Genomic DNA, 27,525 nt, shown 5'->3' with positions numbered 1-27,525 from the left:
GAGCTCCCGTCCACTTACACACTCGGGGGCCAGTGCCATGGCGGTGAGCACTGAGCAGTACTGTCTGCTGCTGCTGCTGCTGCTTCTTGAGGAAAACAAAACTGAGGCCACCCCTACTTCTATTCCCTTTAGGAAAATAGGAAAATAGTCATTTTTCTATTAGGCCCCTGAACCTCCAGGAAGTTTTTTTGAAAGCATTGACATTTTTATTTTCTTCTCTTCATTTATACCCCACATCACATCAGCACACACCCAGTCTGTGTAGGTGGGAGTGACTCGGGGTGTGGGTGGAGCAGCTTTCAGAGAGAATGGGACACGAAACTGAACGCAGCAAGATGAGAAGGCGGCAGTATTTCCTACTTGAACGGGTTTAGCAATAGATTTTCCATAGAGTTCCCTCAACTGTCAGGTTTATCCACTGCATGTAAATGTTGGTTTACAGATCCCAAACTAAATGAGAGACAAAGAGACGAAGGAACTTAGAAGTCAAATTAGCAGATACTGTCCAGAGAAAATCAAATACAGATGAAAACGTCTCCCTGAAAATTAAAGAACTCTGGATTGAGAACGTAAACCATGAGGCAAAAACGCCGTTTACTTTTTTATTTCTATTCTTCCCCAGTATTTAAGGTTTGATAGTTCCCAATTTTAAATACTATTACACATTGAATATTTATTTTCAACCGTCTAAGAACACAAAGACATGTTTTAAGGAATCAGTCCCAGCCGCAGTGAACTCTGCAGGACCGTGGAATGGCCTTCCTCCCTGACACAGCCTTACAGGGCGGTTTACTACGAACATCAGAGCGCCTCGCGATGGAACACGCTCCCTGCCACCAAACGTTCAAACAGACGTACTGTCTGCTTGTCTGTTACCTGAGTTTCTCAACACTTTTCACCTTTACCATCTCAATGGCCCAGCCCTGAGAGTGGGTGGAGAAACACCACGACCCCAGCTTGCAGACCAGGCGACCTGTTGATGTTGTCTCGGCCACTGGCCCAAGGCCAGGGCTGCTGGGCAACAGATTCAGGACGGAATCCCTGGCAGGACCTGGTGACCACCCCGAGGCAGGGCCCAGATCAGGGAGAGAGGCAGCTGAGGGAGGCAGCCTTGTTGGATAAGAGGCAGGACATGTTGGTTTTAAGGTCCTGCCAGTTCTAATTCTGGGTAACTTGGCCTGAGCAACAGAAGTCAGGGAGGACCCCTGGGGATTGATTTTTAACATCATCTTTTGGAAACCTAGATGCTTAAAGTCTCAGGCCCCCCAGGTTCCCCAGGGCTAAGCAGCCCCTCCCCGGCCCTTCCCAGCGCAGACAGAGGCCTGAGGATGCCAGGGTGACAGCGCGGCGGGGGCTGGACCACGAAGCGCAGCCAGGGCTTCCAGCTACCTGGCCTGCAAGGACACTGCTTCTCTCCAAGCATCCGTGGTGAGCTCGCCAGCCTTTTCTTCCAAGGAAAAGCACTTTCTTGATGAAGCCTCCTTTCCTTTCAATTCTCCCTCCGCAACATTTTTTGGTTAGTTTTTTTCTAGCTGGCAAAGAAAAGTACACAGCACCCACGGAGCGTAACTCCCTCTTCCCTTTCCTATCCTCACAGCACCCCACCCGCACGTGCCAGGCCCACCCCGCCTCTCACTCCCGCCCTGGTCCAGGTTGCCCTGCATGGAGCCCTCGGTCTTCTGTGCCTGGAATATTGCCCTCCATCCTCCAAGACGCCCATCAGAACAGCTCCTCTCCACTCAGCCGTTTTTAATTGTTTAACACATCTGAGATTCTCTACACACTATTGTTATTTAAATTTCTACTTAGTACTTTAACTTCTTATGAAGGAAAACTTTAACCTGCCCAAACGTTAAGAACACCTGAGTGAACCCCATGCACCCATCACTCAGCTTCAACAAGCACCAGCTTATGGCCACTCTTGTTTCCCTGCCCTCCCCCGCTGCCAATTTTTAAAAAAAAATCCCAGACATCCTGTCATGTCGTCTGTAGGCATGTCCGTGTATATCTCTAAAAGAAAAGAGCTCTTTCCTAAAGCATGACCACCATACCATCATCACATTAAAAGCCAAATGAACCATTATTCCCTAAGCACATCAAATATCCACTCAGGGTCCAAGGTCCTATGATTGAGTCATAATTTTGCTTTTAGATCGGTCTGTTTGAACCAGCACCCAAACCAGCCCACCCACCAGCCTTTTCTTATTCATCCTAAACATCTCAGTTAGACACCATTTCCTCTTGGCAGCTTCCCCGATCCCAAATGCTGGGTTTGCGCCCCTCATCTGCTCACCCGTGGCACTTGTGCCGCCACTCGGTAACCTGCATCCCTGGTTTGCATCCTGAGACAGACTGTAAATTATCCAAGAACACATCGGTGCCTAGTGCAGCGCCCGGTGAGCAGTATGCGTCAACTCTGTGTTGAACGAATATTAACGAGTGAGCTCCCAGACAGGACTGGTTCTCCTGGCCCCCACAGCCCACTCTGTAACATGCTCCACATTCAGTACAGTGACGCTAGGAAGTCTGTTTCCCCAGAGAGTAGAGACTTCATCTGGGGATCCCGGACGGCTAGCCCAGCACCTGACACTGGGAGGGGTTGGATTTTCTACTCCAAGTTCTATCTGTATGACTCTGGGTTCACAGTCTTTCCTCTCTGGGTCTCACTTCTCTTGTCTCTCTAATGAAGCGTTTGGATTCATGATTCCAGGGGCTTAGTTTGTGATGCCGAGTAGGGGCCCGGCCTTGTGGGGAGTCCCCATTTGCCATACACTTGCTGCCCTCTGCTGGCAGGACTGGCTCAGGACTCCTCTGTCCCCGATTTTCCTGCAGGCCAGCAAAACAAGGTCCAGAGGGGTGGACTGGAGTACAAGTGGGTAGGGGCTTTAACTGCATTGCCTTGCCTGGGTCTGGTTCAAACGTGGAGGCCTGAGCCTCCCCCAACCCCATCCATGTGTATCTTGAGCCCAAAGTTTAGAAGCACCATGAAAAACTCATGAGGGGAAACATAGAAGACAACTTGACTCTGTAATACAAATTTCCCTTGGCCTGTCTTTAAAAGTTCTCTTTCAGATGTTGACAGCTTCCCAGCCAGACCATTTTGTCTGAGGAACCAACAGCATTGACTCGTTAGGGACAGTACTTCCAGATCTGGTTTCTTTCTCTTTTTGAGATATAGTTCTAAATTTTGGTGGTGTTTCCTTTCTTATTTTTATTTTTTTTACATTTCTGCATTTGTTAAGACCCCTTTGGTTGCAGATAACAGAATTCAACTGTCGCTAACTTAAGCCAAAGATGAGAACTTGCTGGAAGGGTACTGAGATGCCACCACCCACAGGGCTACTTGCCAGGAGCAGACAGCTAACGGGACACCAGGAAACGGTCTCTGCCCTCTGCCTCTGCTCTCTGCACATCTAATTCATGGCTTCTTTCTCATGGCCAACGGGTGTTTTCTGCTCATTAATCCACAAGGCAGAATGTGGTCACCAACAGATCATGACTCACCTGTGCTCAGCTTCCACCTGCTGGAGAAAAATGCCATTTTCCTCTGCCTCTGATCCAAATTTCCAGACTGATGCCCAAGCCTCAGGGGCCCCTTCTTGGACCAATCGAACATGGCCTGCAGGGCTGACTATATAATCTGCTGGACCTGATGCAAAATGAAAAAAGCAGGGGAAAGTGCCATTAACGGTACATGTAAAGGTTCTTCCTTTCTTCTGTCATCTCGTAAATTATTATGGTGTTTTAAATTTTCTATTTAATGTTACTCTAAGTAAAGAAAACTGAATTTTTAAATTAATTTAGCATGAATTTTAGCACTCATCTCTATATCATGAAATGCCAGTTTTAAATGTTAATATCAGAGCATTTAACTCACATGCAGAATCACTGAAATTATGTAATTTGTATTTTGAGACTCATGAGCCAGAAGAGACAAACGCAAACCAAACTTGAAGACAAGGAGGAAGAGAGAGTGTACCAGGCTCCCCTGGGGCGTGGGAGCACCGGGTGGGCTGAGTCAGGCCCTCGCTGGTACCCAGGGGCTCTGTCCCCCTCCTGCCAGCCACCAGGCCCGTGCACATGGCGCAGCTGCAGCAGGGTCTAGGGAAGTTGAGCCAGGCATCTCCCCTTCCCACAGGCCCATCCCCCAAACCCAAAGTAGGCTGCAACCCCCAAAGATATTTAAACCTTTGCCAGGACACATGTGGTACCTGGACCAGGGGTGGGCAGAGGCTTGCCTGGGCCAACACACAGCCACAGTGCTACCAGCCTGGGGCAGGAACCGACGACACCCTGCCTGCCCCGAGATGCTTCAGGGTGAAAGCATCCCATCCCTCCCCTCCCTGTGCCTGAGCCCAGACCCCGGCCAGGGGAGGAGGACAACAGCTGTCAAAGGACAAGGCAGAGAGGGATGGCCGGGCTGCGCCCAGGGCACCAGAGGCAGGAGAGCAGGCAGCCAAGAACACGGCCTCGGGAGGCAGCCAAGGTGGGACCACTCGTGGGCAAGGCTCCAAGCCCCCAGTGCACACTCCACTGCCCCATCAGATTCCATTCCCCAAACACAGATTCAAAGATATGATGATTAAGAATCTCCAGATGGCAACCACAGAGCACTGAACCCCAAGCACAGGGTCCCTCTCATTAGTTGCATGTTTACCAAGCCGGTCCTGGTGGCCTGGGATGGAGGTGGAAGTGTGGGGTCAAGAGATAACCTTCTGAAGGGACAGTTCCCAGAAATGAAGACAGAGAGCTTTGGAAAAACCAGTCATTTTCTTTTTAGCGGGGGGAGAGGGTTGGTAATTAGATTGATTTAATTATTTTCTAATGGAGGTACTGGGGATCAAACCCAGGACCCTGTGCATGCTAAGCACATGCTCTACCACTGAGCTATACCCTCCCCACCGTCTTCATTTTTTTATTACAGAGTAGAAATACTTCCCTTGTACTTCAAATTAATGAACATTAGACTGCACATGTTTTCTGCAGCCTGACTTAGGCTGCATCATACTGAATGGCTCTACTCTGATAGATGAGCTAAGACATTTACCATGGACGTCAAGACTCCACACGTCCTGTCCCATCACTCTCCCCTCTGCCCTTTCTGTCCCCACTCTGCTCCAGCCAGCTGGCCTCCTTGTCTTCCCCTAGAGCACAGACCACGTGCCCCCAGGCCCTGTCCCCTTGCTCCTGCCAGCCCTCTCTCATGGGGACAGCTTTTTGGCCCCACTCCAGAGTTTCTGTTCTGTTCTGGCATGTGATGTGGCCCAAGGATGTGCATTTCTCGGGTGACCTTGATGCTCCCATCCAGGGGGCTCTCTATTACAACCACTGGTTTAGCTCCCACAAGGGGCAGCCTTATGTTCAGCTGCTACAGGCTTGTGAATGGCTCTCTCTGGGTGGACGGGGCCTGCAGAATGGACTTGCCACAGGTGCTGCCCCCTGCTGTCCTGGGAGGGGGAAGACAGGAAAAAGCAAGCCTCCCAATTTGACGCCTCCTCTTTGATTAGCATTAACTGTTTAAAAAAATCAGCGAGGCTGTCACCTATCAAGCAGGGAACTCCCTCCAGCTCTCCAGAGAGTAGGGAGAGAGGACTGGAGGATTTGGGGGAAAATCGTTCCTCAGAAACCAGCAGAAAAGCTAATAAGCGTCCATAACCGTCCCCGAACTCATCCCACCTACAGGTGGGCCCGCATCCAGCTTCCCCATTCACCGTCTCCTCCTCAGGCCAGGGGTGAGGGCCAGAGAAGGGCAGTGTCGCCCCAGTGGAAGTTGTCTAGGCGGGGCCAGGGTCCCCAACACCGGGTCATGGAGATGTGCTTCTGCACACCTTCAGCCCTACCGTCTCATTGCTGTTTTCCAGCTTTCTCTAATCTAATGGGTGACAATGGAAAACTCATGGTTTTAATTTGTATTTTCCACCACAGTAACTCGTATTTGTTCTTCTGTCTTGTGCCTCTTCATATCCTTTGACCTTTTTTCTGGTGAGTTTCTTTCCTTACTAATTTATCATAGCTCTGGTTTTTTGTTACTATTGATCCTTTATAGATGTGGCTTTTTTTTTTTTTTTTTTTGCTATTTCTTTGTCTTTTAACTTTATAATGTGCCAATGACTGCCATGTGACAACCTCCTTGAGCCTCAGTTTTGTCATCTAAGAGATGGGAGAATAACCTTCCCCTTGGTTTGCTGGAGGGTTAAATAAGAGAGTGTGTACGATACACAGCCTGCAGCACCATCAACTCTCAATAAATGTTACCGATGCAGCAGCTCCCACTGTTTTATGACAGACTTCTCTCTCCAACACTCAAAGACCCCAAGTCCCGGGCCCAGTCTACTTGTCTGATAATGGACAGCACCATGAAACAAGCACAACAGAATATACAGAATATTCTGCACAGCAGAGCATGCGAATGCTGGTCCAGTGCAATTTGGGTGATACCACTTTTCATTTTGTGGGGGGTTTCCACTTAAGCATTTGCAAAAGTTGGAAAAGACAGAATGCTGTGTGACTTGATCTAACACATCATCCTTCTTTGGTCACCACCCCTCCATCAGCCGACCCCTGAGTACCGCAGCCTCCAGGAAGGCCTGCCCTACCTGGACATGGTGATTGCAGAGACCTTGAGGATGTACCCACCGGCCTTCAGGTAAGCCTGCAGTGCCCTGCCCCGCACCCCAGGGCCCCTTCAGCATCACTATTTGGGGTCCTTGTTAGCCCTCAGTCTGTTGCCACCTGCGTTATGAAGAATGCTGGGCTCAAGTTCCTGGAGAGCAAGGTCTGAGTCTTGGGTTTTTATATCCCCTGGGACACCAGACCTCATGCCTTCCATGTGGTAACCACAGCGATAAATGTCCAGCCCATATTCCTATGTTAACTATCCTTTTAAAGCATCACTGGTCTTAATGTGACCTTCCTTCCCAGCCCAAGCCAATCTTTTTGGCCTCCTAGCCTTAGATGGCTTTTGCTACCCCCTGCCTTGTTCATTCATTCATTCAGTAACTATTTATTGAGGATCTACTCTGTGCCAAGTACTGGGAAATCAGCCAAGACACTTAAAATGCCTGCCCTTGGAGCTGACATTCCGGGGGTGGGGGGCCCATCCGAGGCCTGGGATGCACCCTCTGACTCTCCAACGATCCACACCTGTCCCGTCCTCGGAGCTCCAACCCAAGACTCACCACGCCACGAAGTCTAACTCAGCCAGGCCTCGCCTGCTCCTCCCCGCCTCTCCTCCCCGGCACTTTTCACGCTAACTAGACTTCATATTCATATTTTTGGACACTTCTGAACCGCCCTGCAACGTTTCACCAATGTGCATCCAGTCACACCAACCTGCAGGTGTCTTGAGAGCAGGCATCAGGTCTTCTGCTTCCCTTGAACTCCGCCCCTAAACGAGGTGTTACCGAGCCAGGCTCGTTTGCCCCACGCACGGCAGGCCAAGCGCTGAGACCCTGAGGTTTGCAGCGGAGAAAAGATTTATTCACGGGCGAGGAGACGAGAGGACAAATCTCAAACCTGCCTTCCCTGCGGCAAGGGGTTCGGAGTCCTGTGGGACCTGTGCCGAGGTGTGGGGGGCGTGGGGAAAGGTCGTGACCGGAGACAGCAGAAAGGTGAGGCAACCGTAGCTCTGCGCAGGCGCAGCTGGGCCGCGGGCGCCTCCCCAGGCCGCAGGCCGGGGGAATGGCGGGGTCAGCGCGCTCTCAGGGTGGAGTTCGGGGGCCCTCTGACGTCAGAAGGTCACCGAGCGGACACTCGCGCATGCCCCGTTGGAGGCTCAGTGGTCTTAACTGGTACAACTGGACCCAGCTGACTCCTGGAAAACGACTCGGGCAAACATCTCATTGTTTAGGCTACGTGACACCTGGGGGACACGCAGGGGTTTTCGTGGCAACAATTAAAGCGCGCTTGATCGGTGAAGGCAAGTTTCATGGATCTGACTGGTGGTTACCCTCGGTTTCAGAGGCATCCCATGAGCACAGGGTCTTAAGTTGGGTCCCCAATCCCTGAGAGAGTTGCCAGTTTTCAGGTTCTAGACACAAAAGCAACACAAAGCATTAAACTGTATCTCATAAATTCCACCTTGCATCTCTATGGATTAATGTACCACATAAACCATATGGAGGTGCCTTTTGCCATTTTAAAAAGAGAAAACGTGGATGATTTGAAGGTATCTCAAAATTATATTCCAAACCAAAAACATCATAGAGAGTGCAATTGTAGAAATTGTCCAAAATGTCCAGGCTCAGAGCAAATATAGAACATTCCAGGGGTGCGAGTCAAATCACATCATCCTCACGCACACATGGTTTCAGTCTCCTGGTCCGGGAGCAGACAGAAACGCCAGGGCTCGCCTCATTGCTCTCCTGATGCCAGCGTTAAGACCTGATTCCACAGGCCCGCCCTGACTTCCTTGAGAGCCTCAGAGCAAACTGTCGTCCAATCTTTGTTTTTTAATGATTTATATCCAGCTTCCTTCCTAAGGAACTGTGGGCAGCTGCTCTACACGTGAAGTTCAAAATAAGACATTCAGCGATAAAAAAAAGAACAAAGGCTGTGTAAAGGAAAGAAGCCTTTACGGGACCCCGGAGGTGGCGATAGCTGGGGTCAGGCTTGGTTGCTGAGGCTCCTGGCAGAGAGGGAAGCCAGCTGAGCTGAACAGGCACGTTCTCTAGTGGGAGGAAAGTATATAAACTGATCAAAGACACATCATTTCCTAGAAGTAAACTCAATCAAGACTTCATCACATGAGACCTTGTATAAATGATGTGTTGAGTGACCAAGTGGACAGTCTCTTCAACACCAAACTTCTGCGGCCAGTTCTCCTGACCCTCTGTAAACAGCAAAGTGTAAAAGGAAGTCAGGGAAGGCTTTGCTCGGGGCAGGGGGGGCAGGATGCTGGTGATCTCACCTGAGGGCAGGACAGAAACCAGAACATCTGGATGAATTTGTTAAAATTCCCACTATAGAAATATATAGAGCCTGTGCCCCGTGATGATAGAATGAGTCTAGACAGAAAGTCAGGACAGTTTCAGTCCTGCCCTTAGTTTACTGTGTGATGTTGGGTAAGTTACGTACTGCTCTGGGCTTCTGTTTCCTACGTGTTCAGTGGGCACGCAACACCTGCTCCGTCTACCCTGGACGTGCTGGGAGGGTCGGTGGGAGAGCTGATGTGGACACTCAGTGCCCCTGCAGGCGGCGTGCTGCGTGAGGTCTGAAGTGAAGAGCAAGAAACGCTGGGCTTGGAGGTGCACCGCCTGCTCCCATCCGGCTCCAGCCATGCTCTCCAGCCTGGCCTTCCGCCACACCTGCTCCACTGGTGTTTTTAATCATATCACTCCGCTGGCTTCTGTTAACAAACGACAGAAGTGGGAGAGGCAAGTCGTCATCATTCTCACCCAGATAAGAGCCAGATAAGATTTGCTTTGGCCCAGGCTTAGGATTTGGGGTTGAATGCAGGGAGGCTGAGAACTTTATCTTTTTTATTTGACTTTATTTTATTATTTTAATCTCAGAAAAGTGTGTTGGCTTTTTCCAAGCACGGACACACTTGACTCTTTTTTATCGATAAAAAAAACTTGAAATGGGCTTTGTGGAAAACATAGCAATTCTTGTTAAGGTGTTGTTAATGTGAATCCATGAATCTACGCAATATAACTCTGACCCTGCGTGCAGCCTAGTCTGGTCAGACAGGAGGCCCAACCACGTATAGAAAGGAAGGCCCTGTTTTCTGGCTTTCAGCGGGGCTTGCATCCAGGTCCAGCTATTTTTGGTAAAGATGAAAAAGGAGGAAGTCAGGTTATCGTCTTATTTGATCCCACAAAACTGAGGTTGCCCACATCGGAGCCCCCCACCTGCACCGATCTGAGCGAGGCTGTTTTGCGACTAGTTCCAAGCACATAATAATTGCATTAGTAGCTTAGGATCTGAATGGGGGTCCCACGGGTCTGGCCTTTCACGTTCCTGATGTATTAAAGGCTCATAACAGAGTGATGAATGCTGCAAGGAGCCACAGTTTACTCTTAATTTCTTTTATAAGTAGAACCAGGGTGTAACAGTAATTAGTGTAATAACTTTATCTCCTCTGAGATATTTAGGAAAACCCAGCTGTGCAACCTGAAGTAAAGCCAGCACAGATTATTTTTAACTTTTAAATAATTATTTATATTATCAGAATAATATACTTTTACTTAAAAAAAAAAAAAAAAAAAACCTAAGAAATGCAGAAGGTTCCAAAGAAAAATTTGGCACCCTGGTCCCCTACCGCTCTTCACCCCGGCCCCATCCCTTAGAGGAGCTAATAGAAGTTTAGGCATTCTCCCATAAACTTTATGTTTATATACAAACATATATAGTCTAGCCTTTTAAAATAAAACAGAAGTGGGATTATGTCATTGCCATTTGGTAAAATAAACAATCTGACACAGACAATGAAGGGGAACAGATTTTCAAACCCAAATTTCCTGTAGGGAAAGGAAAGGGATGGCCGAGGGCAATCTGGAGAGGCTCCAGTGGGAATGAAGGTGAAGGAAAGTGTGGCTGGGGGAGTGACCTGCAATGCCGCCACCGGAAGTAAGCCCTTCCGAGGCACCTGTGCACCCCAACACCTGGCATAGGGCGGGCTCTTCAGACTTGATGGGCAGCAAAAGGAAGGGATGGATGAACCTAGAGACTGCAGCGTCCTGGGCAGCGGAGGGTTGATGGTGGGGGCAGGTGGGGTGGGGTGTCGGTTGCCTTCTGGGTCACCCTGAGAAGAAGACTGGACCTCCTGGTCCCCAGCCTCATTCCACACTGCAGACTCAGACCCCCTTTGCCCACGCCCTCGAGCCACCCTCGAGCTCTCCAACTTGTCTCTGCTCTGCCTCGCGGTGGGGGTGACCCATGTGTCCCCGCAGGTTCACACGGGAGGCGCTGCAAGACTGCGAAGTGCTGGGGCAGCACATCCCCGCCGGCACCGTGGTGGAGACGGCTGTGGGCGCCCTGCACCATGACCCCAAGTACTGGCCGAGCCCTGAGACCTTTGACCCTGAGAGGTGAGTACCGCTCCTTCAAACAGGCCCTGAAGAGATGTGAGGGTGGAGGATTGGAGGCAGCTGCCAGGAGACACAGATTTAGTAAAGACTGTTTAGACTGTTGTCCCCAAACAGTCAAAAGTCATGGCAATGAGAGACATTTTCGAGGCATAATTTCCAAAGGAAATAATTGTACCATTTTTAAAAACCCAAAACATAATCCAGAGATTTAGCATTTCCCCAGCACTGCATGCAAGTAACAAGGCAATTTCAAATGGGTGTCCACTATTCGTTCAAGCCAAGAAACAGGACACATTTCAGGAACGCACTAAGTAGCAGAATATCATTTCCTTTTAAAAAATAGATGCCTGTCCGAAAACAAGAGCACCAAGTTTCTCCAGGAATTCGTGAGATCCAGTGATGCTAACATGGTGGACCCAGACCCCCTTCCTGTCCCCTGCATGGATCTGATTCATTGTCTAAATTTCATTTCTAGACTCAATTTAAAATGTCTGAGCATCTACAGCTCCTCCTTTCCAGAGCTGGTGGACATCCCTTCCTGGTGTGATCTGGCAGGTGGGGGCTGGCCAGGCAGCAGCTGTGTTTCCAGCTGTGTTAGTGGCTCCAACTTCCTGTTAATGCGGCCCCATCTCTACAACCCAGTCAATGGGAAACCGTGGGCGGTGGGACCTAGATAAATAACTCTTACTGCACACAGTTCCTGAATTATGGTAAAGATCAAGGGACATAAGTAGCACCTACAGGGCTTACAGCATCACCTTTGAAAACAAAAAGTGCATTAATGTGATGTCAAAAGGTGGGTCGAGGGCTTCTTGGACCCATAAAAGTCCAGAGGGAGCAGTAAGTGAGCTGCCTATCACAAAATAGGGGTTGTCACTTAGCATTACTTTCCCAGAACACATGTGGCAAATGCTGTCATTTTGGCAGCAGATAACAGCAATTGATTCTGAAGGGCTTCCGGTGAGTCAAATAATGCCACCCCTAGGGGTTCAAGTTTCACTGCTTGAACCAGAAAAGCGGGTTTGGGCAGGGAGGCAGCTGCCCAGCATGGCATCAAGAGGCAAACTGGCAGGACGTGGCCTCCAGAGAGGGCTGGGGCCCAGGGACTCTTCTTGGGAAGTGGATGATGGCTGGCTGGATGGGTCACCCTCTGGCCGCGATGAAGTTGGAGCCATGGGTGAAGCGAGGGCTGTGGTTTCTTTGAGACTTTCATCCTGGGTTGTAGTGAGCCTGCAGCCTCATTGACAACACAGTGAATTCCAAGGAGAGGCAGAGAGGGCAGCGTTGATGTTCACATTCCAGTGATTCTTTTAATTCAGCAGTGCCTTTAGGGCCCTGCAGGACAGGAGGAGGGGAGCAGGCTGAAGCATGTGGATTAGTGGTCACCAGCTGGTAGGGGCTGACAGGGCCGAGGAAACAGGATCCTGCAGACCTCGGTGGGGTTTCAGCCTTTCATGTAGGAGCGTGGCCTCAGATGACGGGGTCTCTCAGTCCGAACAAGTGGCTGAAGCCCCGGGAAGGAAGGCGGTGTCCTGGGCCCACCCTGACGGCCCTGCCCTGCAGGTTCACGGCTGAGGCCCAGCGGAGCCGGCGGCCCTTCACGTACCTGCCATTTGGGGCGGGTCCCCGGAGCTGCCTGGGGGTGCGGCTGGGGCTCCTAGAGGTCAAGCTGACGCTGCTCCACGTCCTGCGCAAGTTCCAGTTTGAAGCCTGTCCCGAGACTCAGGTAAGCCCACTGCTCCAGGTGCCGGGCACGCCCACCCCACTTCCCTGCAGCCCCCCGTGCAGGACGGGGCAGGTCTAGACCACACAGTTTCCTGGGTGTCTGAACTCTGACAACGTCTGACAGGCCGCCAGCCCCAGCACTAAGGCCCGGTGAATCTTCTTCCTTCTAAAGGGCTCATGGTAGCCACCGAACAGTCCTTTCACATGCAGCTCATGAGGACACCCTGCTTCTTGAGTAATTCTGTAGCTTTTCGTCCAAGCCCCGGTCCACTATTGACCTGCCTCTAAGCTGGACGGAAGGAAAGCTCTCCCTGAATGGCCACAAGAAGCCCTCTCGCCAAGCCACTCAGAAGGAGGGGCTGCCAGTTACTGGCTGGGCACCAGGGTGGGCGATGGGGGAAAAGAGGAAGGCCTGAGGCTTTGCTCACCACTTTACAGGCACGTGCCCTTGGGCAAGTCGCCTGGCCTCTCTGAACCTCCCTTTCTTCATTGGCAAAGTGCCCTGCTCCCACCTCCTACAAAGGCTTGTTAGAAGGATGACTGTGGGACTCCTCCCCTGCAGTGTTGTATTAACACAGGACAGGGGGAGCCCCAGTCCAACTCCCACCCCGAGACAAGGCTCTGCTGCTTCTCCAGGTCCTGCTGGGGAGGTTGCTTTGCTCACTCCCAGCCCTACTCTCCCTCAGCTGAATTCCCACAACCCTGCTTCACGCCCTGTTCAGAGGGAAGTTCTCCTGTAGATAACGTTACCTGTAACAAATGTTTTAACTTCCTCTATTTTAGATACCACTGCAGCTAGAATCCAAATCTGCCCTCGGTCCCAAAAATGGCGTCTACGTCAAGATCATCTCCCGCTGACACAGTCAGGTGTAACATCACCACCCCTAACTCAAAGATGACCCAACCCTCATGTGGAAATTCGGATTTTTGGAAAAACAAAACAGCAATTGAAAGGGTGCCTGGTATGTGAGTGAAAAAGAGGCCATTGATGTGACATTTCCTAAATGCTTAATAAACGTTTGTTTGTTGCACTTAGTTTTGACTTTGCCAATTGTGGTTGAACCAGTCCACCGCTCTCAATAAAGTATTGCTGATAAATAAGTGAAAACGTAGTTTCAACAAAACAACTGAGAACTTGGGGATTTGGAAGAAGTTCTGGCTTCAGGATGGAATGAATCTATAGGACAGGGCACACAGGGACGGTTGGGCAAGTGGTCCTGGTGTCCCCAGCTCGGGGGGCTTTTCAGCCCCTGGTGCGTTGTGGTGTTTGACTTAGAGACTGACGTTCATCAGAAGCTCAACTTCAAAAGTGGTTCAAACACTTTATTGTGCTTTGATTTTCCTAGGTAGGGTATTACCAACTTTATACATTTCAGTGCACAGAGTAGTGATCGATGAGATGCGCTTTTTCTTGGAAAGAGCATTGCATCTTTTCTTAATTTTGAACAAAGAATCAAAATAGAAAGGTGACTTTTAGTAAAGGTAATTATTGTGTTGCTGAGAAGTTCAAAATTCAACAAAGAACCTGCAAACTGAATCCCAGATCTGCTGCCAGCAGCTGTGGGGTCGTGGTTGCTGGTCTTTCTGCCTCTGTGCCTCAGTTTCCTCACCTGTAAAACAAGGAGGCTGATCAAGGTCCAGCCCCTTCCTCTTTTAACTACTGAGTAGCACTAAGGAGCTGAATGTTGTACAAATAAATAACAGAGCAGGAATCTGTGAGCATGGATGCGTTGCCCAGAGGCTGACCCACCTTTAGAAAGTGGAGGCTGTTTCAGGAGAGCTGGCGGAACCGGTGTCCCCATATCCAGTGCTGTGAATGCTGCTTCTGCTGTTTGTCCTCCCTGCCTCCAGCCCAGAGCACTCCATGTTTGCTTCCATGGAGAGCCCCCGTCTCTCTCTGGCCTCTTGGAAAGTAAGAAGGCACCCTTGTTCCCCAGCAGTGCCCCAGCCCTAGGAGCTGCCCATCCTCTGACAGGTCCCACCAGCCCATCAGAGCCCTCTCCACACCCTTGGTGTCACCACCTGCTCATCTTCGTGGCCCAGTGCTCGAGATGCTCAGCCCTAGGCTCAGACTCACAGGAGGCAACCACGCATTCCCACTCCTGACTGCCCCATTCATCATCCCTAACCCCCGCCTCTCCCCTATGGCCATCACAGAACCTCACCCTGCAAAGGGCCCAGCTGAGCACCTGGCTCCCTGCTCAGAGAGCAGATCTGCTCTCCTGCACCCCAAGCCTATCACCTATCAGCTCCACTGGCTTCCCTCACCTTCTCCATCCAGGTGGTCACCATCTTCAGACACAGAGCTGAAGCTTCCTGATGTACCAGAGCCGCTGGACCCCAGTCCTTGCCCCATCCTAACCTACAATCTCTAGCTCTGCTGAAGTCCCACCATTCACGCCCAACGCCAAATAACATGGGGCAGGAAATGGCACTGACTGGGACTCCACGAAACCCTTGAGCTGTATCCCAACGGGGTCAAGGCTATTTCTTTTCAATCACACACACACACACACACACACACACTCTGGATCCCACTACCTCTTTGCATGAAAATTCTGAGGTCATCTTGACGTCTTCCTGTCACTATGCCCACCCCCCGCCTCCTGTGCCCATAGGAACAGCTACGCTCCACTCCCACCCATGACCTAGCCACATGGACCCCATTCCTTTCTCAAATTTCCAGCCCAGGGAATTGCTCTTCCCAATGTGATTTCTCAAAGGTCAGCAAGTCCAGAGGCCTCTACAGTCTTCACAGCTCACTTGACTTTTCTGGAGCATCTGGTCACCTCCCATCCCGAGTTCCTCTTGCCATTCTCCCCGCCCACATTCCCCAGTGGATCATTCCTGCTGCTTCTCACTACTCAGCTCCGAGCAGCTAGATGGTTAAAAAGCAAGGGCTCAGCTCATTTACAGTTAAGACTTGGCAGGCAAGCACCTGACAGTGGTTCTCTGACACCCCTCTGCCCCCCGCCTACATGTAGGTGTAGGTCTAACAACTTAAAGCAATGAATGAAACTTTAGGGTGTGGGGGAAATATCTGGGGGGCTCTGAAAACCATGCATACACAGAGCATGCATACAACTGGATGAAGAGCCCCGCTGGGGGTAAAGTAGCGTTGCTGATGCTTCATTTTTCTGGTCACTGAACTCAGTTCCCCAGCTTGACGAGCTAGGCTCTGCAAGATTCCAGATCACCCCCTCCCGCTGTTCCAAAGATGAAAAAACTAAACAGCTTTGGATCTAAGAACTACAGGACAAACCTGAAGCAGAGGCAGCTCATGGAGGGTGGACACCCGGGATCAAGAGGCTGGGAGGCAGACACAAAGGGTGCAGGGGAGGAGAGAACACGGTGCTGAGGGCTGAACCCGGGGGCCAACAGGGTCAGGCACCCAGCAGGGGACAGACAGCCTCGTAAGGGGGAGCTACCCTGCCAGCCCCTTTACCCTCGAGGCCAGAGGCAGCCAATGCCACACAGAGACCCCCACCGACCACTGTGTGTGGAGGACACACAGAACACATCCACCCCCTCCGTGTCCACAACAAACTCTGCTCAATAGTGGATCTGAGTTTTGCAGGGCTTGAAATCTGAGTTAAAGGAAAGAAAAAAATACAAATATATAACTTTTGCCAATTTAATCGATGTGTATGATCACTTAGCCATACAGCAGGGGTCCCTCTGAGGACCGGGCAAGGGGCCCCAGCAACTAGCGGGCTTCACCATAAATCCACACACAGCCTCCTCGAGGCCAGTAATGGGAGCTCTGTTGTATCTCGACACCCAGGAAAATGCCTGTACCCAGCAGGTGCTCTGTAAACAGACCTTGAAGAATTCCAAGGACACCCACGTCAGATAAATACTCTTTTATTCCCATACTCTGTTGTGACATTTGCAGCACAGGTATTAAGATCTCATGGGACATAAAGCCCTAAGTCAGGGGGTGTTCAGTACAGATGAAGGGACAGGCATTCAAGGGCTTAGCCCGGGTGTGCAGGGGGAAGGGAGCCACTCATCCATGTCACCTGCTGGGGGAATGTGCTTCCTGAGTGAGGCTGACCCCTGCCAGGACTGAGGGAAACCGACAGGGACTCAGTGACACCACACAGTAGCCACTTGTTCTAACGACATGACATATGGGCAACTCCAAGGCCAGAAGCCCAGGAGAAGTGGGAGAGCTGCCTAGGCTGGAGAAACAGCAACAGACATGACGGCTGTGCCCCCCCAGGCCCACAACACAGGACTTCCTGCACCAGTGGCTGCTGTGTCATCCTGACAAAACTAAAACAAGACCCTGAAAAGCCGAATCACTGAAGAGACAAAGTCTCGAAATCTAAAACCAATCCATCAAACAGCATCTGGAAACTCGGTGGCTGATGCCACTCTGCAGCAAAGTCAACAGAGAGTAAAAAATAAAATTTTAACACCCCAGTAAAAAGCAATAATGGGTTCGCCTACAATCACTACCAGTGAACCCACCAGCGAGCCCAAAAGTGACTTAAAAGTGCAAACATTATCAACCGGAGATTAATAATGTAACTTCATCAAGAAGTCAATATTAAAGGAACAGTTCATTAAAAGTTTTTTCCTTAAAAAAACCAAAAAAATTAAAAGAACAAAACCCCCAACTCTCCCAAATGGTCATTTCAAGTAAGATAAGCCTGACAGGCATAAAACAGCGGGGTGCTCACTGCCGGCCGCCGAAGAAAGACGCGAAGGAGAGGAGGCTGGAGGCCGAGGCCACGGGCTTGGTGGAGGCAGTGTACTGGATGACGTACTCCGGGTAGACCTGGTGCTTCTCAAAGACCACGAAGATAGAGGGGTCGGACATGCTGTTCACGCAGCTGTCGTACAAGATGTTGCCCTGGCCCTCCTTGGCCGGGGGGCGGACAAAGGAGGGGTTGCCTCGGACGAACTCGCCCACCAGCACCCGGGCCAGGAACATGGTGTGGGAAGTCGTGTTGGATTTGCTGTAGTGGTGGGAATACGCGGCGTCCCGGGCAAAGTAGCTTCCTGCAAGGACACACGGACTCAGCTGGGTACCAGGGGACCACCCGCAGCCCCAAGAGGCGGCACTGGCACCCTGCAAACTGGGCAAGGCCAGTGGTCTCTGCCCCCACCTCCCATTTTTCCAGCCTTTCCCTCGTAGAGGGCATCAGAGAGGACACAAACTCAGAGAGAAAACTCCTTTCAAGTTAGGATCAGTCACTCAGCTCCTCAAGGTATCTGGCCATCTCTCTAGTAAACCCCCCCAAAGCACAGCCCCCAAACCTCAGTCTCCTCAGCTGTAAAAAGGGGGCTGTCATGCCCAGCCTCACAGGCTAGTGTGAAGAGTGGCTGAGACCCCACACACAGGACACTCAGCAGACACTGGCCGCCCACTGTATAGATTTATGAACCTTGTCAAATGGGAACCTGAGTTGGAAGCTGCTACGTATACATTCATATTTATAGCCTACCACTGGCTCTCGCCCACCTTGACCCCACAGCCGCCAGTATGTGGGACTGACACTAACTGATGGATGTGGCATAGGGACCGCTGGTTACAAGTCACATCATTACCAGCGTCTTTCAATTTAGTAGCCATGTCGTGGTCATAGAAGAGAAGGTCCTTGTTCTCAGGAGGTGTTCAAGGGGAGAGGGGGATGATAGGTGCCACCTCCTTCCACACGGTTCCAAAAAATAGAGAAGGGGTGATAAGCCAATGTGAAAGTGTTACAGCGGATGAGCCAGGTAAAATTTACATGCGAGTTCTTATTTTTGCACCTTTCATGTCAGCTTGAAATTATTTCAAATAAAATTTAAAAATAACTATGAGACAGAGAAACAGGTAACTCCCATTACTGCGAGAATGACCTATTTATACAAGCATATCCCAGCAGTCAGGTTTCTTTTCTCAGGAAACAGCACAGGCAGAGTCGAGGACCTGCCCTCAGGGCTGGGAAGGCAGCCCCTTTCCTCTCTGCACTCCCACAGGGACGCAGGCTCTCAGGGAAGCAAACCCCCAGCCTAAGCAGTGCCGCCTCTGCTCCAGCCTTGGTGGGGCTCCTGGCTGCGTCTGGGGGCGTGAGAGTGAGGTACCGCCCACAGTCCGCCGGGAGGCCAGTCCCCATCCAGCCTCAAGTGCTGGTTCGGCTCACATCGGCTCCCCTCATGCCCTCCAACAATTGGCTTCCCAACAGTTCCCAGGCCCTGGACAGCAAAGCAGGGAGGGTCATGCCAGTGGAGGCTGCTCGCCCTTACCCTTGCCGTAGGAAGTACCGTGCAGACCGCTGACCCGCCAGTCAAAGTTCTGCTGGCAGATGGCATCAACGTAACTGGTGCTGGTGCCATGGAAGAGCTGCCTCTCATCCACCGCCTTCCCTCCGTTTCTCTTCTGCATCTGCCCCTTTTGCCTAGAATCACGGACGTGAGTATGTGCTGGAGGCAGGGGGCGCTTGCCACCCACCATGGGCCACCCAACCCGAGAAAACACATTTTATCACAAGTGTCATGAGAACAGGAGACTCGAGTGCCCGAAACTGCAGCCACCGGCCAGGGACCAGGAAAGGTAGAGAGCAGGACCTGGGCAAAAGCTGAGGGAATCCTTCCCTCCACGGCTGCAGGCCCCCAGTGACTCCCTGAGCTCCCCAAGCAGACAGACCAGCCCCTGGAAGGCAAGTGTGCTTCTTCTCACTCTCATGCTTCCGCAGGGGCTGAGCCGGGGGGGCTGGAGGATGCTGGCTGGTGGGGGGCCACCTCCCCCCTCCCCTAAGTTACCTTGATTTCATCACCAGGCCCAGAGTACAGATGACACTGCTCCAACCTCTCGTGGGGAAAGGTCAGCAGGACCTCAGGCCCACCATGGTGACCTGCTGTGGACCGCCCTGCCCCCGCCACATGGACAAGTGTCCAAGAACACGCCAGTCCTCACGCACAAAAATGAGGCCCCTGCTCTCTGGCTGCCGAGACAGTAGCTTTATGTTCCCCAGGGTGTGGCTGGCTTATACTGACCCATCCCCTGTTGATCTTCAGGGAGGCACAACATACAAGTGCAAGAGCTGGCTCTGTCACTAGGGGAGCCTCAGCCCCCATCTCTCTAAAGGAACAGCCAGCACTAAGTTGCATAGGAGATGAGGTGCACAGAAGGACCCAGCTCCTGATGGCAGCTGCTATCTCTGACTGTCCCAGCAGCCCGGGGCACGTTTGGTAACTGACTGTCTAGGGGGATCGTCACCAGCCCACCAAGAGTGAGCCCCAACGCACCACTGGTAGACTTCCCAGAGGGCCACGTTCTGGACCCGCTCAATCCTCTGAACGCAGCAGAAAGACATTGTTCGGGTAAAGAGGCCCCAGACCTTCTTAAACTCTTCCGAGGAAGAATGGAGGGTGATCCTCTGTAAGGGACGAATATTTTTGCTCTGTTATTGTCAAAATGCAGAATATGCATCAATCTCTTCCCAAGGCTGCTCCTAAAATACTCGAACTGCACAAATGCCCAGACAGCATTTACCACGCTCCCCTTTACCCCATGGGGCGGTCACCCAGGCTCAGGGTGTATGCAGTTATGGTCACCTCCTTTTTCTCCACTGTGAATCCAGCCTGAAGGACATCCTGGGTGTCCCCAGCACACCCCTGCTCTTCTTCTGACCCCACACAGGGCCAATCAGAGTTTACAAGACCCCACCGCTGGGTGTGGAACACACACATTTGGCAGAGAAGGGACAAGCCCTGTCTGGCAGCAATGCTGTGTGAGCCCCAGCGACGGTGAGCACCGAGGGAGAGGCCAAGCTGCTGACAGCACACAGCAGCTCAGGAGCTCACAAGGCTCACAGACCGATGGGCACCCCTCCCTCCCAGCTAAGCCCGCCTCTCCCTCGGCATCTGGCTCTGGGAAAAAGCCCTTCTGATGAGCTGGCTGGGGGAGGGTGCACTGCACAGTGACAACCCACAAATCCCTGCACCTGTAGCCTGGACTCCAACCAGCTTCCCTGTTCCCAGCTCCACGAGGCTTGGTCCGATGACAGCCCATTTGGGGATCTCTGGGGTGCCCCTCTACACCTTCCTTTCCCCTACCCTGAATGCAGCCTTCTAATAACCACCTCACCTCCCAAAGATCCTAAATGATCAGGGCTCTGCGTGAACATCCACGGGTCTCTGCAATCCAAATTCTGACTTTGGACTCCCCACTCCCATCTCACTGGAGGCCACCCAACCCCTCTCCCTCAAGCCCTGCCCCTCTCAGACCAGAGACCCTCAGGGATGCCTGCCCTTAATATGGCCTGCAGTTTGGCCCCCTGACCAAGGGTGCTCCACAGCACCACCCTGATCCCTCTCTCTTGCTTGCTGCCCCGTCTACGCATGCCCTCCCCCAGAGACACTGCGGGTCCTGACTTGGGATCCTTCACCACCCAGTTTCCAGCAAGTTGTTATTTCTCCCCGCCCTCAACCAGCATAAGCGTCAGCCCAGTGGACCCAGTGACGCCTTCCTTGATCCCTGAAATACAGCTGCCTCGTCCTCTGATGCCCAGCCCGCCTCAAGTCCTGCCTAGGCTGCTGGTGTCCGAGTGTGCTTTGTGCAGCTCCACACACAAAGTGAGTCCTCCTAGGGCAGAAGTTGGTATACTGGAAAAGCCAGTATGCACAGTGCTTGCCAGGAAGGCAGTGGCAGAGGCCAGGCCAATCAATCCATGTACACAGGGCGTCAGACGCCGGCTTAAGTTCTCTAACCTAGTTAGTATGATCCCCGCCGGCCGGCAGGCCCCAAAGGAGCTGCTGAATCGCCCGTGCCTTCTCTTGTCTTCCAGTAAGTACTGAGCACCTACCAACCACTACCCTCTGCTAGATGTCCCTCATCACAGTCAAATCCTCTGCTGGCTTCTTTCCCTTTTCGTGCTTAGTAAAATAAAATGCTTGCAAAGCCGCTCTAAAGCTTCTAATTTATGCCCTTTCTAAAAAATTTCCAGTTCATCATCCTCCCTCCACAACATATCCTCTCCCCTCAGGCCAAACCATCTCCTGCAGTCGTCTAGCCTTAAAATGCCCATGATCTGAAAGAAACCAAAACCCTGACACACCTCTTCAGTGGTGGAGGACACGGCCCAGTCCGCTCACACTCTCCCGTGTCTGAGGACACCCCCCTCCCCAGCTGGAGGCAGCAAGAGTCCCATACCTTAAAGCCAGTGTCCAGCAGGGCTGAGCGGTCCCAATGGTCAGGAATGTTCTTTGGGCCTTGAAAATTGACGCCGCTACAAAAAATGGAAAGAAAAGCACTCAGTTTGTTCTTAGACATAAGTGGATCTCTTGGTGGTGCCTCCACCAGCCGAGGCCACCAGTCTTGAGTCTCAGCACATCATCTTGTGAGAGCAGGGAGGAGGTGGGGAAGCACATATACCACCCTCCACCCATGAGAGCACTTCCATCCTTGCCTATGTGCCCAAAACCAAAACCATCAGGCACGAGGGATCCATTTCTCACCTGCACCCCAACGCCTCCCTGACTGAAGCAGCAACATAAACCCTCATCCACGATTCCGAAACTCAAAGAGCCTTGACACTTTTATTAAAAACAGCCTCAATGATGTATAGGTAGCACATATGTTTTAAAAACAAAATTGGTGTTGAAAGTCATCTGGCAGTAGCAATTTGATGAACTGCTAAGAGGCTACTTGTGGTCTATTTATATTTTCTTCTTAAAGTGACTGCATTTTTTTTTTAATTGAGGCGTAGTTGATCCACAGTGTTAGTTTCAGGTATACAGCAAAGCGACTCAGTTATACATACACATACATACATGTTTTCTTCAGATTATTTTCCATTATATGTCATTACAAGAAACTGAATATAGTTTCCTGTGCTATAGAGTAGGTCCTTGTTGTGACTATGCATATTTTTACTGCAGAAATATTAGCATGTTTAATTACAGGGTGCCACGTAATATAAGCAGCTCACAATCTTTCGAAAAATAAAATAATAAAAGCTGAGTTCTAAAACACCTGTGGCCCAAAGGGTTTAGAAACAAGGGCTGTGAAACTAACTCCAAATTACTCCTGCTCAGTTTCAGAATGCTGTGTTCTTCCTACAATAGATCTACCTTCTGTTTCTGCTGGCATGAGACATGTACCTTCATCCTAAGCCTCAAAGAACTCCCACAAATAACTTTCCTAGGAAAATGGCACAGTTTAAAAATAACTAAACAAGTTCTCACAAACAAGAATCAGCCAGAAACAGACCCAGAAAGACTGAGGATGCTGAAATTACCAGGCAGATTGTAAAACAACAACTATTCTTCCTATGTTTAAAGAAATTAAAGATAAACTTTAAAAACATGAGTGAGGAACAGAAAACTATAAAAAGACCTGAGGAGCTGAAAAACCACCAAACAAAACTTGCAGAAATGAAAAATACAATCCTTAAAGTAGAAATTCAGAGGACAGGCTTGTTAGCAGACTAGATGATCTGAAGTGTGGGTGAGCGAGCTGAAAGGTACTGGCAATGACGTTATCCAGAGTGCGGCGCAGAGCAGGAAGGAGGTGACCAAGGTGGGGAAGAGGTGGAGATGTACAGAACAGAGTGGGAAGGCTGGAGTCTGGTCAGAGCCCAACTGAAGCTCCAAAAAGAGGGTAGCGAGAACAGGGTGGAGCCCATCTTCAAAGAATAAACGAGACACACCAGCCACAGGTTTAAGAAGCACGAAGGATCTCAAACAGGACAAACAGAAGCACATACCCAGACACACCACCATGAGAGTGCATAATACAAGACAAGCAGGAAATCTTAAAAGCATCCAGAGATGGGGGAGAAGTGATTCTGGAAAAGAAGCATCCGTTAGACCAACAGCTGATTTCTCAAAAGCAGCAATGGAAACCAAAGGACAGTGGAGTGGTATCTTCAATGTTTTAAGAGAAATAACTACAAGCACTAAGTTTACACCTAGTGAAAATATCTTTAAGATTGAGGGCAAAATAAAGACATATTCAGGCAAGAAAAAGCACAGACTTTTTTTCCACCAGATGGTCATCTAAGGAAATCTGGAAAGCCAAAGGAAATGGTAAAAAGGGGAGTAAATTTAATGCAACAAACATAGTATAAAAAAGCAGCATCTCGTGAAGTTAAAAAATAGCAAGCCCAGAGAAAGGTAAGTGAAATAAAGTATATGAAGGCTCTTATATTAGGTGATAGGAGGGCAACGATACTGACTTACACCTAAGTGTATTACATGTTGTAATTTCTAGAGTGGCCTTAAAAAAAAAAAAGTAATACAGTGTGTAACTTCCAAACCAGTAGAGGGGGGAAATAATTAAACGACAAAATATATCAAAAAGGTAAGAAAAAAATAAGACACAATCATATGAAAAAGAGCTTCATGGAGGATGGAAGGACAGTAAGCAACTAAACCAGATACCTGATGTGCAAATGCTGTTTCAAACCTTACACTAAAATTCTGAATATGGAGATCTGTGACCCTACTAACTGTGTCAACATAGGATTTGTTTCTGGAAGCGACCCACCCTAAGAGTGTCAGTGGCCACGGACGCCCAAGCAGACTTGCTTGCTGGAGTTACGAACGCCAGCTACTGTCACACAGGTTAGAGGGAAGCACCATGCACTTTGCTGGGCAACAGAGAGGGGAGATCCTGAATCACTCATACCTTAGTCTGAATTTAACCAAAATAACCACTCTTATTTCTGATATGTGGTGTCTGCTGTGGCCCCCAGAAAAGTAAGTAGAGTGACAACAAAAGAAGTCCAGTCTCAGAAAGCAGACGGATTTTTCTAAACCATGCCTCAGGCAGGCTCTGGATAGGGAAAGAATCAAAAATGATGTCCAGGAGTACGATTACTCACATTTAACCAAAACTCTAAATCCACAAGCAATCCATAGAAGAGACTGATACATTTAACTAAATAAACAAGAAATAACTCTGCATGGCAAGATACTTCATAGACAAAGTCAAAACACAAACGACAAAGAAAAAAATTGCAATTTATTTAACAAACCGAGGGCTTATCTCCCCAATAGTTAAGAATCTTAGTATGTAAGAAAACTACCAAAAGGTTAATAGAAGAACAGGTGAAAAGACCAACAGTCCACAGAAAAATAAAGGAAACTGGCCCTTCATGTTAGGAAAAAATATTAAACCTCACTCATGAGAATAGCAAAAATCCAAGAGCTCGATGACTCGCTACGTTGGCAAGGCTAAGGGAAACAGGCACCCCACACATTATGGGGTGAGTGCATAGCAGTTCAGCCTCATTAAGAGGAACGTGCACTTACTTAGTAGGACTCTAACCTGATGACTCACCCCCACAAATATGAAATAGCACATACACCAGACATCCTTTATGGTGTTATAATAGCAAAAGATTGAAAAAAATGCAAAAAAAAATCCCTTGAAAGGGGACAGATTAAATAAACTATGGTACATACACATGACAGAGAACCATGAAGACAGAAACAGAATTCAGAAGACTTCAATGAACTGAAAGGGAGTAATTATCTATTTTTTTCCAATTTGTATATACTGTGAAATGATCACCATGTTAAATCTAGTGATGATCTATTTTTAAGTGAACAACAAAAGGTACAGAAAAGAATATACTGAAGGTTATATTTTATGCAAGAAGAGGAAAAAAAGAAAATACTTTTTTATGTATACGCATTTGCTCATTTTTGGAAAAAGAAACATAGCGAAGGTAAACCAGAAATTGATGAAAATGGTTACCCATCATGGAATCACTGTGAAGGTAACAGTGAGGAGGATACTGACTACCGACTATACCTTTTCATATAGTTTTGATTTTTAAGTCATGTTTTATACATGGTCAAAAATGAATTTTAATAGGGAGAAAGGGAGGCACACTGGCTACAAGGGTACAGGGAGGGGAACTCCAGGAGGTTACTTTGTTAGACTCACAGGCGCTCTCTTTTCTTGGACTGATAACACCTTTTCCCTCTAGCTCCTTTAAATGACCTTGCCATGCCCCCACAAACACAACCACTGAAGTCTATCTGTGAATCTTAAAAGGACCAACAGAAACACTCTCGGTTCTCCATGAAACAGAAATGAGCCAAATGTCTCCAGCTAATGGAAGGGGCAGCCCACTAACAGCACGCCGGTTACAGTCCCAGCTTGGGCTGTGCCACACCCAAACTAACGGGCACTGTGGTACCTCTCATCCACCATCCAGGCCACCCTCCCCAAGTAAGTGGCCGTGTGGTTTGGAGAGAACTGACCCCTCCCCTCCAGCTCCAATCCAGCACACTTGCCTCAAGCTTAAAATTACTGCCCCAGAGGGGTCTGATCAGTGAAAAGTTCACACATTTGCCCCCATTAGCTACAGGAGGGCCTCCCTGCTCCTAAATGCTTACAAGGCCAGGAATTACCCTAGTGGCTTCTGGTAGTTTGTGACATAAAGGACCCCACTCTGGGGATGAAGCTGTCCCATGAGCACCTGCAGCACCTGTGTTTGGTGTTTTGGGTATTCCACGATATTCAAGTACTGAAATAGTGGGGCTTTATTTGTATAACTTTTGGTGTATTCCATTATTTCACCATTTACAAAAATTCAGGTCTGTGACTCAATTATTCACTTGAAAAGATAAGCTGTCGAACTGGCTTCAAGTTTAGACTGGCTTGTAGATCACAACAAGCAACCCTATAGTTACATATCATAAAGTCTCTACCCACAAGGATAATTCTCTCTGGTTCAAGACCTTTCCAACTAGTGGAGTATGCATGACAGCAGTCAAATGGCTACAGCTGACCCTGCACTGAAATTGTCACTCATACGTGACACAACCAGAGGACAGAGGGGAACCTAAAATACTTTGTTAGAAACAAAAACCACAGTTTGCTACCACTGGAAAAAATCTTACTCTAAAAACAAATATACAAAAAAAAAAAAAATAGAATAACCCAAAGAGCTGTTCAAGAAGATCTCCTCCAAGTTATAAAACAAAAGATACAATCACTTGAAGATGGAAACAAAGAAAAATATTAGGAGTTAATTTATTACTTTTGCCTCATCATTCTCTAAATTAGTCTAAACTCAGAAAGAACTTTTTAGCTTCCGGAAAAATTTGCACAAGAATACCTTCATGTCTCAATAACACCGCTTGCCAACTTAAAGATAAAATATCTAATGAAGTGATTTTTTTGGTATCTTTTTCCTCTATGTTGTGTTTGGCTTATCATTTAATGCTTTACTGATTGCATCTGCATCATCATTAGAATGATTAACATTTACCTTTTTATAAATTTATGTTACATTTTATAGCTTTATAATACATGCTAATACTTTTCTATTTGAAATGTGGTAGTAGACACTGACTTTCCCATTTCATGAATCCTCAAGCCTTTTACAGATCACTCATATAAATAGCAGCACTTTGGTAGTAAGTGAAGGAAAGCACAAGTACACACAGAGGGGGACAGGGCACAGGAAACAGAAGCAGAGAGTACCAGGGCATCAGTTTGCAAACCAACTCACCCTCTTAATGCTGTAGCCAATCTGAGAAGGTTTCCTGTTCCTGCAGCAGAGCACACGCCAACGGACATACACACTATGTAACAAGTTCCCCAAAGCTACCTACCACGTTTGCTTTATCTTCACATCCTGGGGAGACACATATTTGGGTCTCCGGCAAACTTTTCGGACTGTGCCATAGACCAGGTTTTTCTGAATGAAGGCTGAAAAACGAACAAAAATACCCACAGACACGTATAGGACGGCAATGTTTTATAAACACAAATTAAATGGGTTGGAAAGCTAATCCAAATGTCAGAACCCAC

General features: G+C 49.3%; 2 protein-coding genes across 4 annotated transcripts in view; one reads left to right on the top strand and one right to left on the bottom strand.

Moving 5' to 3' along the window:
• TBXAS1 (thromboxane A synthase 1) overlaps positions 1 to 13,790 on the top strand; it is a 141,952-nt gene extending 128,162 nt beyond the window's left edge. For both annotated transcript variants that reach the window (XM_064487306.1, XM_010983188.3), the window contains 4 exons: positions 6,555 to 6,646; positions 10,893 to 11,030; positions 12,594 to 12,756; positions 13,539 to 13,790. In XM_064487306.1, the coding sequence (XP_064343376.1) occupies positions 6,555 to 6,646; positions 10,893 to 11,030; positions 12,594 to 12,756; positions 13,539 to 13,613 (468 nt within the window). In that variant the 3' untranslated portion in view covers positions 13,614 to 13,790. The remainder of the gene's footprint in view (positions 1 to 6,554; positions 6,647 to 10,892; positions 11,031 to 12,593; positions 12,757 to 13,538) is intronic.
• Positions 13,791 to 16,603: 2,813 nt separating this feature from the next.
• Positions 16,604 to 27,525, bottom strand: part of PARP12 (poly(ADP-ribose) polymerase family member 12) — a 39,305-nt gene continuing 28,383 nt past the window's right edge. For both annotated transcript variants that reach the window (XM_064487304.1, XM_064487305.1), the window contains exons 8-12: positions 27,327 to 27,423; positions 21,904 to 21,979; positions 19,998 to 20,128; positions 18,996 to 19,147; positions 16,604 to 17,765 (exon numbers count right to left, since the gene is read on the bottom strand). In XM_064487304.1, the coding sequence (XP_064343374.1) occupies positions 17,440 to 17,765; positions 18,996 to 19,147; positions 19,998 to 20,128; positions 21,904 to 21,979; positions 27,327 to 27,423 (782 nt within the window). In that variant the 3' untranslated portion in view covers positions 16,604 to 17,439. The remainder of the gene's footprint in view (positions 17,766 to 18,995; positions 19,148 to 19,997; positions 20,129 to 21,903; positions 21,980 to 27,326; positions 27,424 to 27,525) is intronic.

This window comes from Camelus dromedarius, chromosome 7 (assembly GCF_036321535.1).
Source record: "Camelus dromedarius isolate mCamDro1 chromosome 7, mCamDro1.pat, whole genome shotgun sequence".
NCBI classification, from domain to species: Eukaryota; Metazoa; Chordata; class Mammalia; order Artiodactyla; family Camelidae; genus Camelus; species Camelus dromedarius.
Note: the sequence above shows the minus strand (reverse complement) of the source record. Positions and strands in the feature narration are given on the sequence as shown.